The 21,348-nt window shown below is 38.3% G+C and overlaps 2 protein-coding genes across 3 annotated transcripts in view; one reads left to right on the top strand and one right to left on the bottom strand.

Annotated features, from left to right (window-relative positions):
- DCAF6 (DDB1 and CUL4 associated factor 6) overlaps positions 1 to 513 on the bottom strand; it is a 145,134-nt gene extending 144,621 nt beyond the window's left edge. For both annotated transcript variants that reach the window (XM_023207091.1, XM_023207092.1), the window contains exon 1: positions 65 to 513. In XM_023207091.1, coding sequence (XP_023062859.1) covers positions 65 to 161 — 97 coding nt within the window. In that variant the 5' untranslated portion in view covers positions 162 to 513. The remainder of the gene's footprint in view (positions 1 to 64) is intronic.
- Positions 514 to 874: 361 nt separating this feature from the next.
- On the top strand, positions 875 to 18,445 carry MPC2 (mitochondrial pyruvate carrier 2). Its single transcript, XM_023207094.2, has 5 exons — positions 875 to 1,340; positions 12,008 to 12,048; positions 15,938 to 16,022; positions 16,478 to 16,589; positions 18,144 to 18,445. The coding sequence occupies exons 1-5, from the start codon at positions 1,232 to 1,234 to the stop codon at positions 18,178 to 18,180; spliced, it is 384 nt and encodes a 127-aa protein (XP_023062862.1). The 5' UTR covers positions 875 to 1,231; the 3' UTR covers positions 18,181 to 18,445.
- The last annotated feature ends 2,903 nt before the right edge of the window (positions 18,446 to 21,348 follow it).

The following is a 21,348-nucleotide window of genomic DNA, read 5'->3' as shown; positions in this document are numbered from 1 at the left end:
AGTCTGCCCCCTCCCCCACTCTGGGCGGCGACCTCAGCGCCTCCTCCCCGGGGCCCCCGCTCACCCAGGTAGCGGCTCCGCAGCCGGGACGGGTCCTCCAGCCCGAGGGACCTTTTCCTCACGTCCCACAACAGGTGTGGGCAGGAGCCACCCCGAGACATGGCTCTGCCTGAGCCGGGTGGGAGGGGAGACCACCGCGTGGGGGAGGGGAGGAGGGGGAGGGGACACCGGATCAACACCCGAGCCGCACCGGCACCATCCGCGCGCCGGGCCTCCAGGGCGCAGCGTTAGATGGCGGTGGCAGCAGCGGCGCCTGGGCCCCCGAAGCCCGGCCGCACCCGGGTCGGAGCTCGCCTCATACTCTCCTTCTTAGACTAACCAGAACATCCAAAGATCAGCAACAGTCTCCTCCCTCGGCCCCCCTCCAACAGGAGGAGGCGGAGGCGGAGGAGATGGCGACTCCTCCCTCTCCTCGTCCTGGATACCCTCCCCGCCAGCCCTTTCTCGCGAGATGACGACCACCTTGGGGACTGAGGCTGGTGTGTGCCGCGGCTGCCCTCACCGTGGAAGAATGCATTCGGGCCACTCTAACCAGATTCTTAAGTCGCTAGGGATAAAAGAGGAGAGACAAGCGACTCAATTCTGTAGTCTCTCGCTCACGAGTCTCCAGTCAAAAGAAGCAAGAGAATAGTGCAGCATCATCTTTAGGCACTGAAGGCCCGAAAAGCCCATTTTAACTACGGGTCTGCTTAGTCAAAGTTAAGGGGCAGTAGAGCCGGCGCAGCTTCACTTTCCCTTCTCCAACATGGCCTCGAGGGCAGGGGGGAGAAAGAGGAGGTTTCCACTGGACCCCACCCGCGCCTCGGGGTGGGCCAATCCTGGCGGGCAGCTCGGCCTGCGCAAGCGCGCTGCCAGCAGGGCGCTGGGCGGACTCGGTGAGGTGATTATTTTGGCACCTGTTGCCTAAGGCTCCTCCTCCGTCTCTCCTGCCGGGGCGGAGGCGGACCAGGGGCGGGCCGTTGGCAGCCTCCGCCCCCTCAACCTTCGCGGGGCGCGGGCAGCAGCTTTTTGGTTCACAGCCGGGCAGCGAGAGCCGCGGGAAGGGCTCTCCAGGCGACATACGGACGCCAGGCGTCGTGGGAAGGAAGAGTGACTAGCTCCCCTTCGTTGTCAGCCAGGGACGAGAACAGAGCCACGCTCCCACCCGGCTGCTCACGATCCCTCGGCGGCGATGTCGGCCGCCGGTGCCCGAGGCCTGCGGGCCACCTACCACCGGCTTCTCGATAAAGTGGAGCTGATGCTGCCCGAGAAATTGAGGCCGTTGTACAACCATCCAGCAGGTAATGTACCCTGAATGGCTCCTTATCGAGACCTTCCTTCCCCCTTCCTCTAAAATGGACCTTTTAGAGGCCCTCTGACAACTGCCACTAGAGGCATCCCACAACCCCAACTCCTTCCTTCCCTTCAGGTGAAGCCGTTTACTCTCCTAGCCTCTGCATTTCACCCTCTCTCCTGCAACATCTCTTCCTAAGCCAGCGTATCTCAAGTCAGCGCCCTTCCCCACCTATCCGCTCCCTTACGCACGACTCCAGCCCAAGCCTGACCTCCAAATTGGAGCCTTCTCAACTTCTGCGGCCACGAAAGTGTCTGGAGCCACCATGAAACACTCATTCTTTTTCTCTTTTCGAATTGTGGCATATTAACCCACACTAGGCAGAGCTGGGTGGGTGGCTTGTCGCGCTGTAGGGTTTGGAGTAAAGGTCACACTTTCTTCAGCTACTGCTGGCAGAGGCCTGCGGACTGAGCCCTCCCCTAAACTGCATGCTTTACTTCATCCAGGGTTGAGTCAGTGTCATTTCTCATCCCATAGGTCCAGTGTGTTTCTTTAAATCTGTCCTTATTTATGAAATTGTTGAACAAGCTCTACCCAGAGCTTTTTGTGTGGACAGACCTGGATTTCATTCTCTTCTACCACTTATTATAGTTGTGACCTTGAGCAAAAGCCTAGATCTCTGTTGTGTAATATGCGGTCTGCGAGAATGACAGATAACATATGTGCTTGACTCTTTGTAAATGCTCAGTAAATGTTACATCTCTCTTGGCCTACTGGAAAACTTGTGTTCTTGTGGTTAAAAAAAAAAAAAAAACTCTATAAGAAACTGAAACATTCCAATCCCTTAAGATCTAGAATTCTGTTACCTCTTCTCTAAAGTGAGTTGTAATAATACTTATTTGGCTAGTGGCTAACATCAGATATATTCTGAGGTCTCTTTCAAGCCTAAGACTTGGCAAACTAGAAAATGTGTTGTAAATTGAAAGACTAGAGTGCTACCCGAAAAGTGGCTTTTTTTCTCCTACATAGTTAAAATCTGTATTCTGCAGTTGGTATCATTAGGAAAGTTGTCTAGTTCTCCCATTATCTGATTATGAACCAGCTCTCTGTGGTCTGAACTGGTTACTAAATCTGACTTCCAGTTTGATAATGGAATGAATTGAACATCCAGATTATACTGTAGTTTAACCCTTAATATTATTTACTGCAACATTGAACCTATTATGAAACTGATCACTAAGGAGAGTTTGTTACTGATTTTAAAACTTTTTGTTTATTTGCCGTTTAGTTCTTTTAACATTTAGTTTTATTGGAATTATGCTGTGTTTTGTGGCATAATTTGTGGCATAAGATTTTCAGGAAGGAGGGTTGAGCTATGCTTTTGGTAATAATATGGGCTTTACAGAGTCAACTGAACGTGAAGTCAACTCTGACCCTCAAGCTTTGTGTTTTAGCTGTAGGATAAGGGCATGGCAGAGTAAGAGTAATTTTAAACTACTTAAAATAATACGAAATTGGAGGGTAGTCTTATCTTCATCCTTTCCAAGGCTTTAGTTTTTAGCCACCTGTAATTACTGCTTAAAATACTAGTCAGCTTTCAGAATGAAGAGGGATTACCTTTCACTTGTAGGATGTGCATTTCATCTGAAAATCCTTGGATTCATTCAGTTATTCTAACCCCCTTTTTCAGTGTAGTAAAAGGAGCTAGGCTTTGAAGGGAGATAGATCTACGTTTCAGTCTTGGCTGTGTGACCTTGACCCTAAATTCCTGCCTTAGTTATCTCATCTATAAAATGGGAGTAATTATATAATCATTTCAGGATTGTTGTGAAAATCAGATGATCTAATGTCTCCAAAACATGCAGCACAGCGTTCGCACTTAGACTCTCAATAACTGTCAGTTCTAAGATTTGAACAACGTACAGAGTAAGGATATCTATTACAGCAAAATTATTTATGATCGACAAGTTGGAGGCACACCAGTATAGAAATGGAGGAACTTGAAAAATATGTTGACTAATGAGTATGGAATAAAATCTAAGGAAACACTGATTATTGTCTTAAGAGTTATCCAGAGTGAATATTCAAGGATTTTGCATACTATTTTGCCTAACAGTATTTGTTATTGAATTATCATTGAAACATTTGCCTAGATTCAACTACAAGGGGTTTATTAAATGATATGAAATGCTACAATTTTAACAGTTGGAAATCATACATTGCTGATTCTAAATTTTTGAGATTTAATTTTATTGCTGACACTGTATGTCTCAACAGGTAACAAGAATGTGTTTTTAGTGGGGTGCGGTGGCTCACGCCTATAATCCCAGCACTTTGGGAGGCTGAGGTGGGCGGATCACCTGAAGTCAGGAGTTCGAGAGCAGCCTGACCAACATGGTGAAACCCTATCTCTACTAAAATACAAAAATTAGCCAGGCATAGTGGCAGTTGCCTGTAATCTCAGCTACTTGGGAGGCTGAGGTGGGAGAATCACTTGAAACAAGGAGGCGGAGGTTGCAGTGAGCCAAGATTGCACCATTGCACTCCAGCCTGGCAAGAGAGCGAGACTCTGTCTCAAAGAAAAAAAAAAAAAAGAATGTTTTTATGTATAGATATATATTTTAGTCACAGTATTGCATCTCTGACCTATGACCCAGAGTTTTCAGGCTCTCATTATCCATTTGCCTATGTGTTGTTGCTGGCATGTCATGATCTGCCTCTGTAGAGAAGGAATAGAGTTCTAGCCAAATGTGTCCCGGTCAAGTTCCTCAACTCACAAAAAGGATGTCAGTCCCCGCATTATCCCCCACCAGACTATAAAATATGTGACTCCACACTAGCCAGTTGCATAGCTGTACGCCAGTGTTTGTCAAAGAGATAACCTTGAAGTTATGTTGCCCAATGTTATTTTTTCTTTTCTTTTCTTTTCTTTTGAGACAAAGTCTTGCTCTGTTCCCTAGGTTGGAGTGCAGTAGCGTGATCTGGGCTCACTGCAACCTTGGCCTGCTGGGTTCAAGCGATTCTCCTGCCTTAGCCTCCTGAATACCTGGGATTACAGGCGCGTGCCACCATGCCCAGCTAATTTTTGTGTTTTTAGTAGAGACGGGGTTTCCCCATGTTGGCCAGGCTGGTCTGAAACTCCTGACCTCAGGTGATCCACCTGCTTTGGCCTCCCAAAGTGCTGGGATTACAGGTGTGAGCAACCACACCTGGCCCCAGTGTTTTCTTAAACGCTTAATTAAGGAAAACAAAAAATTAGCAGTGGAGGAGTGTCATTTATTTGTATTTGTGAGTTCCAGAACGGGGTGAGTCATCCCAAGGGGTGCACACAATGAAACATTGGAATGTAAGAAGAAAATCATAGAACTTGTATTAACATTTACTGTTATTTCATCCATCTAAATTTTTCATCGTGTGTACATTCTGTAATACAAAAATATATTAGGGCAGTAATTCTATAGAATTTATAAATATATAAACGATTTATAAAGAGGATGTATGCTCAAATTGTTTTTTAGTGATGGGGCATATGTTCAAAAGGAGCTGGAAGACCACAGCTCTAAAGAGTCTAAAAACTATCCTTTGGTGAAGTTAGTCCCAAAAACAGCTATCCGAACCATATCATTTTAACGCATTGTAGCTCTCCTTTTATTGAATTACATTTTGGCTTACATGGAAGAGCTTTTGAAAAAATAATTCTCTGAAACTTGTTGCAGTGCTTAGTGTGCTGGTGCTGAGAATATCATTCTCAACATTACATGGGTTCCCTCTGAAGACTCATGGGAAAAGTTACTTTAAAGTCTAAATAAGAATATTTGCGTTTTTCCTAGATAAGATAATTGGCTTAATTTTAAAGACCTAGAAGATATTTCTTTTTAAATAAAAATAAATTAAATGAACCAGTGTTATCAGTGTTTATAAGGAAATATCTGTATCATAAAAATTTTAAATTCAGTGCTAAGAGAATTGATGTTACAGTAGATAGTTAAATACAACTTCATTCAAATATATATTGTTCTATTGTATGTAAATAAAATCAAATGTGGACCAATAATCAGTGTACATACCTACATAGTTTCAATTGCATCTCTGTTAGAACTTATTTTGTTGCCACAGATTGTCAGTGAAGAATCTAAATGCCAGTCTAAGATACTAATATATGTCCATATATATTCTTAAGTGTATATTTAATATGTTTAAATATTTACACTAAATATACATATATTATTTTTTAAAGCAGTAACTTTATTTAAAGAGATAACTAAAATAGATGTAAAATTAGAATTTCAAATACAATTGTAAAATATTAGTGAAAAATAGAATATCTTCAAACAATCAGCTACCAAGAAAGTTGAATTATTCAATATTTATAGAGGGCCTATTGTATATTAGATACTATTCTGGCAGTCGGGATAAATCAGTGGATAAAATAACAACCCACCCACACAGAGTTTGTATTCTCAGAAGAGTTCATAAAAAGGAATATCACCCAGGCACGGTGGCTCACAACTGTAATCCCAGTGCTTTGGGAGGCCAAGGCGGGCGGATCACCTGAAGTCAGGAGTTCGAGACCAGACTGCCCAACATGGTAAAACCCTATTTCTACTAAGAATACAAAATTTAGCTGGGCATGGTGGTGCGCAATTGTAATCCCAGCTACTCTGGAGGGTGAGGCAGGAGAATTGGTTGAACCCGGAAGACAGAGGTTGCAGTGAGTCAAGATCACGCCACTGCACTCAATCCAGCCTGGGTGACAGAGCGGAATATCACCCTTGATGTAGTTGTTCAACACTTAACATATTTTTTCTGTGCTATCCTGCTTTTAAACTAATTTTAAGAAATTAGAACTGTTTATGCAGATGTGCTAAAGGAGAAAAAAGCCCTAAGAAAAGCTATAAATAGCTTTTCATTTCCAGGTCATGTAAAAATATTAATTTTGCCTATGACAGAGAATGAAATATGTTTAAAGTGCAGTATGGTATAGTAGAAAGAGGACTGGGATCAAAGAAACTGTGTTCTAGTCCTTGCTTTATCCAGAACTCACCCTAAATTTCCTGAGTGTAAGACAAATTACTTTCCTTGTTAGTGTCTCATCTTTTTCATTTATAAATATGAGGGAGCTTGGACTTTTCTGAAAGTCTTTTCCATCTAATAATCTATAATTTGGTATTCTCTTAGGACTTTTCCTACATTCAGAACCTTCGGGAAACTCAGATTTCATTGGGGAAAGTCATATAATTATTATTAGATTATGATTTAGGGATCTGGTTTTTTATCCTTGCTGAGTTATTTATTTTAAACAAGTAATTTGTTTACTGGGCCTCATTTGCCTGATTTATGAGTGCCTACAGTAGATGATTTCAACAGTCTCTCTAAATCTAAAAGTAACTGATTCTTCGTACCTGAAGAAATAAGTAAATTTAAAACGTATCATCCCTAAGATGCATCTTGGCTATTTTAGTTGCTTTACCTGTTCTTTACTCTGGAATTTCAAACCAAAGTGTATTTTCAGTCAACATTTTTAAAAATATTATCTACCCATGATGTTTTGGGTACTATTTTAGTGAGAGCTATTTCCAAGGCATTGTGGAAAGTATTAAAATTATATGGTTCTAAATGGTAGCTTAGTCATGTTCTTAGTGTTAAATCAGAACTAGCTTTGGCACAAATAAAAATGAATGATTTTTAGCCATCAATATCCACATCAAAGATTAACCTTTACATATTGGAAGGATTTGTATCTAGTTTGTCACATGATAGTAAACAGGTAAACTTGTGTAATGTAAGGAATTAAGAGGGGTGTTAAAAAGTAACAAATCATAAAGGAGTGGCATGAAAGGGATGGGAAGAGGTAGGGAAATTTAGTGATTTTATGACCTCTTAGCATTCAGTAAGAAACTTGATTTTTCACAGAGGGATATAGTGAATACCTCAATTCAGTAATTGTAAGTGTGTATATGTGCTTGAGAGTGAAAATTACCTATTCTATTCCAAAAAGTAAGTCTTTACTTAGGGAGGGAATCATATATACAATAGGTGGCCTACTTTCTGGGTAAAATTCAGATAATATTTTATTAACAGTAATTTCTCTCAAATAAGGAAATTAGGAAGTAAGTTTATGTCAGTTTATTGATAGGTTCATCGAAGTTCAAGGCAACTAAATTTGTTAATTTGAAAATTTCTGTCTGTTATTATTTGCTTATGGTGTTCACTTGTAGAATTTCTCAAATTCTATGAAAAGTTTGAATTTAAAAACATGAGTTTGAGTTTCACTTTAAAAATAAGACAATAAAACACAAAATAACTTATAGTCTGTATTTTTCATTATTCTTGAAAATAGTTCATAGTTTAAAATGTATAGACTTTTTTTTTCTTTTTTTGATACAGAGTTTTGCTCTTGTTGCCCAGGCTGGAGCGCAATGGTGCAGTCTTGGCTTACTGTAACCTCTGCCTCCCGGGTTCAAGCAATTCTCCTGCCTCAGCCTTCCCAAGTAACTGGGATTATAGGCATGCGCCACCACACCCAGCTAATTTTGTATTTTTAGTAGAGACAGGGTTTCTCCATGTTGGTCAGGCTGGTCTAAACTCCCCACCTCAGGTGATCCACCCACCTTGGCCTCTCAAAGTACTGGGATTACAGGTGTGAGCCACTGTGCCCAGCCTAAATGTATAGACATTTTAAATACTTGTTTAATGTTTCTAAATTGTCAGCATTGGAGGCCTTCTTCAACATCCAGTAGTAGTGTTCTAAGAAACAAGATGAAAATGTGTTAATTGTTTTTCTAAAAGAATATATAGTATGTCTGATGTGGACAATTTTCTTCATCTTGGGCTATAAATTAATGTCTTATGAGGAGATTTTTCTTCAGTATATTTTCAGCAGTTCAAAGTTTCCACCTAATCAAGTTATTTCATTTATCATAATGGATGTTAGCCAGGTATCTGTTAGTTTATACATCTGCTTATTCTAATATTATGGTATTATAATCATTTCACGTGTCATAATTATCTATTTTTATGCTCTCCCATGAGAATAGCTGTGTCATTGTACAGAACATAAGCCTGTGTTTTCTAGGTCTAGAATGACACATGTGACATTGTATTGTCACTATTTGAGTGATACCTATTTCTAAGTGCTTTGTTTTGTCAAAACTTTATGTTTAGAAATGTTGAAGTAAGTTGGAATGTTTTTTCACTACTATATCCACTGTTGATCAATTGCTGTTTTCTGGAAGACAGCCTCTGTATCTGATTTATATATGTCTAAATGTACTTGTCTAGCTTTATTTGACTTATTTACTCTTACAGAAAAAAAGCTAAGAAATGTTAATTGAATGCTAATTAGCGTTAAAATGAAAGGGTTAAGTTTTCTTTAAAATTTTGTTAACCCATTGTGTGACCATTTTTTCTTTTTTTAACAGTTAAGAAAACACTGTTCGCATTTGTAGATATTAGACTCTGATTTTTTTGTCACTTGTCCACATCTTCTAGTATCTCAGAAAAATTAGCAATTTAGAAGGTCTTATGTATTTGCTACTGCTATTTTTCTGTTTAGTACATAGCAGTTATTAAACTGAAATTAGAGCTTGTTTTCATAGTTTAAAATTATTCACTCACTAAAATACCTCTCTTGGTCCAGGTTCTAGCAACCATAATTTGATGTTTGAAGTTTTTTCAGTTCTTGTTTGGTTTGGTGGGGAAGGGCGTGCTGTTAATATTGTAAAACTATTACCTAGCCCCGGGCAGTTTAGTAAATTAGTTACCAGGCAGACTTACTGAAAAGACTGACTTCATTAACCCCAAAGGATCAACCATTTAAGCTTGGAACCAGAATCTAGAGGCTTTTCTCAGAAAACAGTTTTGGGGTGACAAGAGAAAGTCCAGCTTTGAAATAGAACAAGAAAAGTCTACTGAAGAGTTCAAAGTAAAAATGAACACCCATTCAGTGAGAGACTAAAACAATACACTGACTGACTCTTGACTGATGAAACTCCATGCCAGGATAAAAATTAAACTTAGTAATTGATAATGCATATGAGCGAGAGACACTGTGTGTGACAAAGAAAAATGAACCAGGTGTAATGATAGGAATCCCGGAATCTCACCCTAAATTTCCAGAGAGTTTGAAAAGACTGTTTTATAGGATTAGTGCATTATGTTATCAGACTCAGGGGAAGAAAGCCGTGGTCTAAGAGTAGAGTAACTAATAAGTGAAATCTAATATATCCTTGGCATAAAGGGAACCTAATGTCCCTAGAGATGAGTAAACAGCAAATTCCAGCCTTGAGGATGAAGCAGTGTTGAGGCAAATTCTGGGTCAGACACAAAGTTTGAATATCTTGATTAGCGTCTATCCTGAACATGGTGAATCCAATTCAGTTCTGTTGGCACATACTTATTTGTCAAGGAAGTTAAGAAACGGACCTTGTCTTCGGGTTAATGTGACAGATGCATAAATAATCATTTTAACAGAAAATGATAGAAGAATATACAGGCTGCTTTGGTAGTTAAGAGAAGGAGCATTTAGCCTAATTTGTAGTTTTTTTGTTTGTTTTTTTAAGGCTTCCTTGAGGAGATGCAACCTGAGATGAGTTTCTGATGGATAGGAGTTAGGTAAAGACTAAGCAGGATATTGAGAAGGGACAGCATAAACTGAAGATCCATAAAATAGCATGAAACTGGTTGAATGTTTGCCCAGCTTATCAGTTGGCCTAGGCCAGGATTTCTTAACCTTCTGCTTTCTTGGAGCAGCTGTCCTGTACATTGGAGGATGTTTAACAGCATCCCAGGCCTCTACCCACGAGATGGCAGCAGCAGCGTCAGCAGCAGCATCTGCAGCAATTGGAGCACCACAGTTGGGCAACTAAAAATTCCCCTGGCGGGGACACTCCTGGTTAAGAACCGCTGACCTGGGCTAAGATTTAGTTAAATTAGGATTATATATTCGGAAACTCAATGGCTTCATGTTTTCTTTTATATTCCCCTTTTTCCCTTCGTAAAAATTTCTTTTCAAATTCCAGCCTAATCTTAACCAAAGAAGAAACTAAATTATTTTATATCTTGTAGAGAAAAAAGGATGTGGCTAGAGTTCTATATGTATGGTGGCTGTGCCCAGAACAATGCTGTTTAGAGAACTGGATAACAGAAACTGAATATAGATAGGTTTTTCACTCAGCTATAAGAACATCAAAATTTAGAACTCCTTTATAGTTTAAATTCTCTCACCAGCTGTTTCAGCACTGTTTCTAGATTTATTCTACAACTTAAAATACGGAAAATTCAAACGTACACAAGAAAATGTAAAAATGGTTAGATACCAGATGTATGTGAGAAGATAAAGTTTAACATTATAATGGGCTGACTAGGCCCACAAGGAACCACAGGATTTGTGCCGTGATCTTTCTAGTGTTTGAAGAATTATTCTAATGATGATACCCAGCTTCTCTGAAGAATGAGAAAATGACATTTAGATTGCTGTAGGACTTTAGGATTAAATTAGAAAATCAGCAAGCATATTTTAAAACTATTAAATGCATAAGCCAGACTTATCAGATATTTAAGTATCAGGCTGATAAAGACAACTTACGATTTTAAAGTACTTTAAAAGTTATTTGTAGCCAGGCACGGTGGCTCACGCCTGTAATCCAAGCATTTTGGGCGGCTGAGGCGGGCAGATCACGAGGTCAGGAGTTTGAGACCAGCCTGGCCAGCATGGTGTGAAACCCTGTCTCTATTAAAGATACAAAAACATTAGCTGGGTATGGTGGAGGCGCCTGTAATCCCAGCTACTTGGGAGGCTAAGGCAGGAGAATCACTTGAACCCAGGAGGTGGAGGTTGCAGTGAGCCGAGATTGTGCCATTGCACTCCAGCCTGGGCAACAGAGCGAGACTCTGTCTCAAAAAAAAAAAAGGTAATTTGTATATATGTATGTGTATGGAAGTCATAATCTTGATAGATACATAGATTTACAAATAACTAGAGTAAAATATGTAAAATGTACTGTGGTAGATTTTAACATGACATTGAATTAATGAATTTGCTGTAAGAATAATGTGAATTAGTTTGAGAAGGATAAAAATATCAAGGACTATGTTAAATTATGGAGGATAGAATGTGTAGCATTGCTATCACTTAAGGCTAAAGGCAAGTAGTTTGCACTATCTGGTGATACTTTTCAAAACCTGCATACTAAGCAAAAGTTGCAGGGAAGCAACTGCCATTTTTACATTTTTCAAATTTTGCTGCTTAATGTTAAGATTAACCAACTATTTGTTATAGTAATTCAGCCAAAATGCACAAAAATGGGGTATCACTGGGTTCATTTTCACTTGGGATGAGAGTGTTACTTGAGTGTAAAACTAGTATGAAATTACATTAGAATCAAGGTTCCCTAAAATGTTTTTATATGGCAGTATATTTACTGAAAAATTTTTGTATATCGTTGAACCTGTGCAGTTCAAACCTGTGTTATTCAAGGGTCAACTGTACTGTGATACCGTGGTACCTCTCTAAATGTTAACTGAAATACAAAGTATGCAAAAAGCATAGTAAAAGTGGTTAAAAATAGATTGATAAATCTTTTGGTTTTTAAAATTTGGTGACAGCTGTTAAAAGACATGTATAAGATATTTGGTTTATTCCTGAATTTTTCTTTTCTTTTTTTCTTTTTTCAGGTCCCAGAACAGTTTTTTTCTGGGCTCCAATTATGAAATGGGTAAGTCTTGAGTTTTTGCAGAAGCTACTGAAAGAAAAGTTCCTTAATAGGAATTTACTAATTTGAAGTAACTTTTATGAATGATATGCTTTAGAATATTCTCGGTATGCCTTTCGATTATTTCATGGCAAATATTCTCAGACATACCATTTTCTACATAAAGCAACTATCTACTTTAGTTTTTCTGAACTCTTTAGATAAGAGGCCTTCTGGGAACATAATTGTTATCAAAAAACTTAAAATTGTGTACCATAGGGACATGAAATTTCATTCTGAAATTTTATTACTAAGTAAAGCATTAAACTAGTTAGAACCCCCAAGTTAACTTTTATTATTAATTTAGTATGAGAACTGAATGTGCTAACACCAAAATGTAGGTAAGGAAAGTTAGTCTCAAAAAGCAGATGGATTTATTTGGGTATAAATATTAGCATTTGGTAAATGACGGAACCTAGGACTTCCGACTCCAAGCCCAGTGCTTTTACTCTTCCCCAGAGTTTTCTTTCTTAAAGTTCTCACTGAGCTGGAAAAAAAAAACAATTGTGGTGGCTGTTTGTAGCAAATCATTGATTTTATGTTGAAAGGGCCAGTTTGGTTCTATAACTGTGTTTCTCAGTGTCATCTCTCTGGACCTGCAGTGGCATCATTTGAGAACTTGTTAGGCCCCATCACAGACCTACCAAATCTAAAACTCTAGACGTGGAGTCCAGTGAGATGTGTTTTCATAACCTCTTCAGATGATTCTCTGATGCCCTCTAACGTTTGAAAACTACTGGTCTGTAGGCTTTTTTTTTTTTAATGTGGTAAAATACACATAAAATTTACTATCTGAGCCATTTTCAAACTGTACAGTTCAGTAGTGTTAAGTACATTTACATCATTGTTAACCAGTCTCCAGAACCCTTTTTATCTTGTAAAAGTAAGACTCTGTACCCATAATTCCCCATTCTCCTTCTCCCGGTCCCTGGCAACCACCATTCTACCTAATGTCTCTATGAATTTCACTACTCTAAGTACCTCTTGTAAATGGACTCAAAATGTATTTGTCTTTTTGTAGTTGGCTTATTTCACCTAGCATAATGTCCACAAGGTACATTAATGTCACATGTGTCAGAATTTCCTTTCTTTTTAAGGCTGAATAGCATTCCATTGTATGTATTTACATTTTGTTTATTCATCTATATGTTGATTGGACAGTTGGTTTGCTTCCACATTTTTGTTGTGAATAATGCTACCATGAACATTGATGTACAAATACCTTTTTAAGTCAATACTTTTAATTCTTCTTAGTATACACCCAGAAGCTGAATTGCTAGATCATATGATTATTCTGCTTAATATTTTTTGTTTTCCTCAGCAACTACATTATTTTACATTTCTACCAGCAATTCATAAGGGTTTTAATTTCTCCACATCCTCATCAACACTTGTTAACTTTTGATGGGGGAGCGTTTTTGTTTTCGTTTTTATGATAGGCACCTAATAGGTGTTAGATATCTTGTTTTTATTTGCATTTCCCTGATGATTAGTCATGCTGAACATATACTTAATGTACTTATTCATCAGTTGTGTATTTTCTTTGGAGAAATATTTGTTCAAGTCCTTTGCCTGTTTTTAATTTAATCAAGTTGTTTTTTGTTGTTGTTGAGTGATGGGCTGTTGTAATTCTCTTAAATGTACTATTAAAATGGTTAGAACAATTCAGAAACTCAGTTGTAAATTCAAGTGGTTGAGAATGTTAGAGTTAGAATTGGTTATGACTCAATCTTATGGCCTTGGGCAAGTTTAGTCTCTTTGTCATTTTTGTCTCCTCAACTATGAAGTGACAAGATTAGAATATAAGTGATTTGGGAACTGTATTTTACAGAGATCTAGGGAGCAGTTTTGTTTTTTTTTTTTTTTTCATATCTACGTATTGAGAAAAGATCCTAAAACCCCCTATACTAATGGAAGTTACATTACCATTTCCTTCTTTCACCACCTGCACTTAAAGTTACATAGTAATTATATGTCTTTATAGTGGAATTGATTGCTGAAGTATCCAATCATTAAAAAAATTTGAGTGATTTCATCTGTTCACAATAAATTTAGGGGCTTCTTTGACCTCGAATTTACCACAGTTTAGGAGTTTATTGATTTTATCAGTAACTTTGGTGTTTATTTGACCTGGTTCATTACTGTTGTGAGATGTTGACAGTATTATATACTCATAAATGCCTTCTTGACTATCTGTCTCTTTAAGAACATCTATTTTAAGTACATGCTGAAATCATGCATAGTCTCCAGATGACAGCATAGCAATAGAAACTTATGTGTTTTGTTCTCTGGTCGGGAGACTTCTATTAGATACTTACCTTATGTACCTCTTACTGTGTTTTATTATCCCAGAGTATTTGATAATTAATCTGTAGAATTCTATACATGTCACATAACAGTTGCTTCTGCAAGCCACATATGTTCTATAACATTAAGACTCTTAGACTGTGTGCCTTCAAACATACAACTGTAGTAGAGTCCTTCGTAACCACTTTAGTTGAAACCACATAACTAATCATAAAGGTCAAAGTGGATAATCCAGAAAAAAAAAACTTGTGTACCCTAAATATTTTATTTTAACCTAAAGAATATAAATATATATTCTTTGACAATCAGTCTTTTTTAAAGCTAAAGCTTTTATTTGTGTATGGATTTTTGAGCTCCACATTTTCTATCCTGGATAAATTATACTGTAGTGCATCCTATATAATTTCCAGCTTAGTTTAAAAAAAAATTATTAAATCATATAAATTACATTAACAAGTAAAACTGGCATAAACAGATTGGGGGACAAACATAGTGACTTGGTAAAAATACAGCTCATTTAGTGGGAGTAAAAACACATGATTGCAATAGAGACAGTGTTAAAAACACCGAAGATAAATGGCCACATATATGCTGATGTTAAAGAAAAGTGGTCTTACAGCCAGGCCGGGCCTGTTGGCTCACACCTGTAATCCCAGCACTTTGGGAGGCCAAGGCGGGCGGATCACCTGAGATCAGGTGTTTGAGACCAGCCTGGGCAACATGGTGAAACCCCGTCTCTACTAAAAATATAAAAATTAGCCAGGCATAGTGGCACATGCCTGTAATCCCAGCTACTTGGAGGCTGAGGCATGAGAATCGCTTGAACCTGGGAGGCAGAGGTTGCAGTGAGCGGAGATCGCACCATTGCACTGCAGCCTGGGTGACAGAGCGAGACTCTGTCTAAAAATAATAGTAATAATAATAATAATAATAATAATAATAATAATAATATATGAACTAACCAAAAAACTAGAATTATAACAGGTTTTCTGATACTTATACTTTTAAAAAATAATTCATTAGAAGCCCAAACTTCAGCATCACACAATATACCCATGTAACAAACCTGCACATGTACCCCGAATCTAAAATTTAATTTAATTTAAAAATAATAACATTGGCAGAAAACATCAAAGGAAGAATCCATACAAATATCCTTAACAGCTTTCAGGTATCTTCCATGCTAGTGGTTAGTGGTTCCTGACATATATAAAGAATATATAAATTCATATGTGAAATAAGTAGACAACAAACAAAATATATATGTGCATATAATGCATACATATATATCTTATCTATGTATGTACTACTGGCTTTCAGATATATGAGGCTGCTTAGTGTCCCTAACAAAGTAAAATTAGTTCAAAAAGCAGTTTGTTAATTCATTGTGCTTTTTTGTTGTTGTAGTCTACATTTTCTTAATGAATGGATACTAAACTTATAGCTGCTAACTTATGGAAATCTCAAAAATGTTTTGTGCTTAATTTAAAGTTAAAACTATTACTCCACACTCATACTTTTTTCCTTTCTATGTGTTAATCTGTAGGGGTTGGTGTGTGCTGGATTGGCTGATATGGCCAGACCTGCAGAAAAACTTAGCACAGCTCAATCTGCTGTTTTGATGGCTACAGGTAAATTAAATAAATATCTTCTGTGTTCCTTATAGAACATAAATGATTTTTGTTTTGTTTTGTATCAGTTTGTTTAGTGGCTTAGTGTTTGAAATACACCCGCACACAAAGGAATTAACAGTATTATGTCTAGGAAGTTATTAATTATGGATGGGAGAGTCAGAGGAAGAATAAGTATCTGAATGGGCTTTTGTTTTTCAGGTTTTTGCCATGAGCAAAAGTGGGAAGAAAATTATAGTTAATAGTCACTTTACTCTAAAGATTCCTCTTTCATGTAAGAATTGAGTATTTTCTGTGACTCTAAGCTACAGAAACATTATTGAAAATTCAGAATATAGCATTTCTTTGTCCCTCATCCTACATTATTGTTGTAATTACTTTACTCAATATTAAGTATTCACTGAAGTTATTGCAGCAGTATGTATGCTTTTTAAAGTAACATTTTGTTTCAACAGGGTTTATTTGGTCAAGGTACTCACTTGTAATTATTCCAAAAAATTGGAGTCTGTTTGCTGTTAATTTCTTTGTGGGGACAGCAGGAGCCTCTCAGCTTTTTCGTATTTGGAGGTAAGCCTACCAGAGATATTTTTAAAACTGTTTCAAAAGCTACTCAGGTGGCACTAATTTTTTTTTTTTAAAGATTCATATATAATGCTAAGACAAGAAGTACCTAAAGTAGAAATTTAACATTTCTAGAAAAGTCTAGGGGTTTACAAATAAGTTTACCAGTTAACTGGCTAAAATCAGTTAAGCAGTATGTTACCTTGTTTTTAGATTTAACTGTGCATCATTTAGATGGTTAACCATTTCACATAATCTCTTTTATTAAGACAATATATACAGTTTATGATTTATTAATTTCTTATGTAAACCTTTTATCACTTTCAATTGTATATAGTACATTGGAACTTAAATGTATTATGTAGTATTGGAAATGATATTTAGAGTGAGGTCTTTGCTTTGATTGGAAAGTGTTCCATGAGCACTGGAAATTTTTAAACTATTTACTCAGTAGTTAATATTGTCGGTGACTTATGATAATGACATTATGATCAAATATTTGAAATCAGGATCTTTTGAGAAACCTAGGAGGTATGGTTGGCTTCATGGAATAAGTATCCTTCTTGTACTTATACTATTCTCCATTCCATTATAAGCTGGGAGGAATAGTAAATGAAGCCCAAGGAATGGTAGAAGGGAAGGAAAGACTGACTCTGTGGTTACTTCTTTGGATTGAGAATTGAGGAAATGGTCCTTAGCATTAGTGAATTTAAGTGTTTACAGGCTGTTAACCCAATAGCCTGCCTGCATCACAGAAGTATATTTTACCTTAGTGGTTAGAAGTATATTTTACTTTAGTGATATTTTACTTTAGTGATTAGTATATTTTACTTTACCTGTTGATCTTATTCTTAGGAAAGGTGCTTTGTGAGTATAAATTTAAAAATTCTAGATGACCACATTTTACTAAACTTTATACATATGTTCACATGTTTGTCACACTCTTGTAGAATTCTAGAATGAGAATATTTATTAAAATAATACTTTTGCATAGGAAACTATATGTCAGCTAAACTGTTAAAAGTTTTTGGCAGGCCAGGCACAGTGGCTCACGCCTGTAATCCCAGCACTTTGGGAGGCTGAGGCAGGCAGATCACGAGGTCAGGAGATCAAGACCATCCTGGCTAACACAGTGAAACCCTGTCTCTACTAAAAATACAAAAAATTAGCCAGGAGTGGTGGCGGGTGCCTGTAGTCCCAGCTACTCAGGAGGCTGAGGCAGGAGAATGGCACGAACCCCAGATGCAGAGCTTGCAGTGAGCCGAGATCCCGCCACTGCACTTCAGCCTGGCGACAGAGCGAGACGCCGTCTCAAAAAAAAAGAAGTTTTTGGCAGTTGTCATCTTATTATCTGAAACAAAATCCAGATGCAAATGAACTTTTTGAATCCTTTACCTTCTGCCTGTTTCTACCTATAAGCGCCCCAGGAAGATTCTGTTTACAACTGTATAGCTACTTGACCACCAACAAAGAAGAAATGGAGTATGCTTTCCATTCTCTCCTTACCATAAGTTTATCTATTATTATTGATGACTATTTTTCTTTCTGTTTTCTTTATAGATATAACCAAGAACTAAAAGCTAAAGCACACAAATAAAAGAGTTCCTGATCACCTGAACAATCTAGATGTGGACATGACCATTGGGACCTAGTTTATTATTTGGTTATTGATAAAGCAGAGCTAACTGTGCATTTGGAAGGCACAATAAAACTAACTGCAACTGGTAGCTAGTGCTTGATTCAATAGAAAAATAAAGCAAACGTAATAACAGTCTCTCTACATGACTTAAGGAACTTAGCTATGGATATTAGTAACATTTTTCTACCATTTGTCCATAATAAACCATACTTGCTCATATATACCCCCTGCCTCCTTCTGTTCCAGTCAGCGAACATGTGTACGTAAAAGAACACACAAATTCAAAAAGTTGGAAGATTAAATTATCTGCTTATTTAGTGTAGGATGGTCAGGTAGCTAGCTATAAGTGAAAGGAAATTTTGCTGAAGAGACTGAGAAATGGGTAGTGGAATGACTATCAAGGTGACCTCAAACTATTTAAAAACATTTTACTCGCCATGAAGATTCTTGATGATTTTTGTATAAATGTTGTATAAAATACTTTTACAGCTACAGATTTTTAAATAGGATCATTGTAAAGATTAATGAGATAATGTTTTAACATAGTGCCTGGTCCGTGATAAGTGTTAAATTTTTCAATTACCCTCAGTAACTGATATAATGTAGCAGAAAATACTCTATATTCAGACAGACCTGAATTTGAATCCCAGCTCTGTGACTTATGTATTGTGACTTTTTTTTTTTTTTTTTTTTTGAGACAGGGTCTTGCTCTGTGGCCCAGGCTGGAGTGCAGTGGCGCAATTTCGGCTCATTGCAAACCCTACCTCCTGGGCTCAAGCGATCCTCCTGCCTCGGCCTCCCGAGCAGCCGGGACTACAGGCACACACCACCACACCCAGCTTATTTTTGTAGAGGTAGGGTTTTGTCATGTTGCCCTGGCTGGTCTCAAACTCCTGGGCTCAGGTGATCTGCCCGCCTCGTCCTCTCAAAGTGCTGGAATTACAGGCATGAGCCACCATACCCAGCCTATGCTGTGACTTTAGACAAGTTAGGAAAGTGCCTAGCAGAGTACCTGGGACATAAGTAGGTTTTCTGTAAATGTTTGTGACCTTTGGCTCCGTTGTGAGGAGAGACTGAGCATACATTACTCCACACTACAAATAGCCATCTATTTGATTTGGCTTTCAATGTGGAGTGCTGAGCTTTTTTTCTAAAAGTGCTAATAAAGCCAGTCCTCATTAAAAATGTAGTCAGATGAGTCAGCAAAGCAAGTTATTTCAAAATTTGAAGAAACAAGACAAAACAACTTTTTGATTAATACTATAACCTATGAAAATTTGGCAGTTAGCAATTGAAAACCTTGTATGTGGGCCGGGCACGGTGGCTCAAGCCTGTAATCCCAGCACTTTGGGAGGCCCAGACGGGCGGATCACGAGGTCAGGAGATCGAGACCATCCTGGCTAACACGGTGAAACCCCGACTCTACTAAAAAATACAAAAAACTAGCCGGGCGAGGTGGCGGGCGCCTGTAGTCCCAGCTACTCGGGAGGCTGAGGCAGGAGAATGGCATGAACCCGGGAGGCGGAGCTTGCAGTGAGCTGAGATCCGGCCACTGCACTCCAGCCCAGGAGACAGAGTGAGACTCCATCCCAAAAAAATAAATAAATAAATAAATTCATCTGTGTGTTTGACATGGGTGTGCACACATGTATGTTTTTCCTAGGTTAAGCATTTAGGAAAAACATGAAATATGACATAGACACAAAAAGTTTATTAAAAATTTATATGTGGACTTGGTGTTTCACTTCCTTTTCATTAAAACATCTTTTCTATGCGAGGTCTCCTACGTCCCTCTTGTCAAATTCATTGTAGCATTTAGATACAATCATAGGCAGTCCTCCTTTCTTGTTTCTCAGAAGTTTCATTGACAAACAGCCATCACTTGCTTCTTTTCTGCCCCAAAACTCTTTATCCTATTTTTTAATCTTAAAAATTAAATCGTGGCCAGCTTTGGTGGCTCACGCCTGTAATCCCAACACTTTGGGAGGCCAAGGCAGGCGAATCACCTGAGGTCAGGAGTTCGAGACCAGCCTGGCCAACATGGTAAAACCCCGTCTCTACTAGTAATACAAAAATTAGCTGGGCGTGGTGGGGCACGCCTGTAATCCCAGCTACTCCAGATGCTGAGGCAGGAGAATCACTTGAAACCAGGAGGTGGAGGTTGCAGTGAACCGAGATTGCGTCTTTGCACTCCAGCCTGGACGACGAGCAAAACTCCATCTCAAAAGTAATAATATGTATCCTGTCAAAAACTCTCATTGCCACTTGGAACACATAGTCTAGTTACCAGTTTCACAACTATTCTCAAAGACTTAGTAAGAAGAATATATATAATAGAAGTCCTTACTATCAATGCAGTTACTGAACTCCATAAAAATAATTTCCACAGTGGTGCAAATCACTTGATTAGTATAGTTGAGTTGAATTCTTTATCACAACTTTCTGATAGGTCCTTATTGATAGCTTCACTATGTAAGTTTTCTTTCTCAATGCCAGGTTTGACAGCCCTGGGCTTCAACCCAATTCTGCCACACATTAACTGTGAGACTTTGTTAACTTGTTAACCTCTGTCTCTGACCTTTAATATTTTCAAGAACACAATGGGGATAATCATGGTACTGACTTCATAGGATTGTTCTAAAGATTGAGATAAGGTTTTAACATAGTGCCTGGTCCACAGTAAATGTTAAAGATAAAGTTCAGGAAATGGGCCAGGCGAAGTGGTGCATGCCTGTAATCCCAGCACTTTGGGAGGCTGAGGCGGGTGGATCACCTGAGGTCAGGAGTTTGCGACCAGACTGACTAACATGGTGAAACCATGTCTCTACTAAATACAAAAAAAATTAGCTGGGCGTAGTGGCGCATGCCTGTAATTGGAGCTACTTGGGAGGCTGAGACAGGCGAATCACTTGAACCTGGGAGGCGGAGGTTGCAGTGAACTGAGATCATGCCATTGCACTCCAGCCTGGGCAACAAGAAGAAAGTTCAGAAAATGGTAATCTTATTAACTGAAGGTAGACCCAGAAAGTACTTTCTTAGACTAAGGAAGTTTTAGTTTTACTACAAAAAGGATATACTGTGTTAACCTATTTGCATAGTTTCTAAACTAATAACTTTATAGTGGAA

Source organism: Piliocolobus tephrosceles, chromosome 1 (genome assembly GCF_002776525.5).
Source record: "Piliocolobus tephrosceles isolate RC106 chromosome 1, ASM277652v3, whole genome shotgun sequence".
Classification (NCBI taxonomy): domain Eukaryota; kingdom Metazoa; phylum Chordata; class Mammalia; order Primates; family Cercopithecidae; genus Piliocolobus; species Piliocolobus tephrosceles.
The sequence above is the reverse complement of the archived record's forward strand: the minus strand, read 5'-3'. Positions and strand labels throughout refer to the sequence as shown.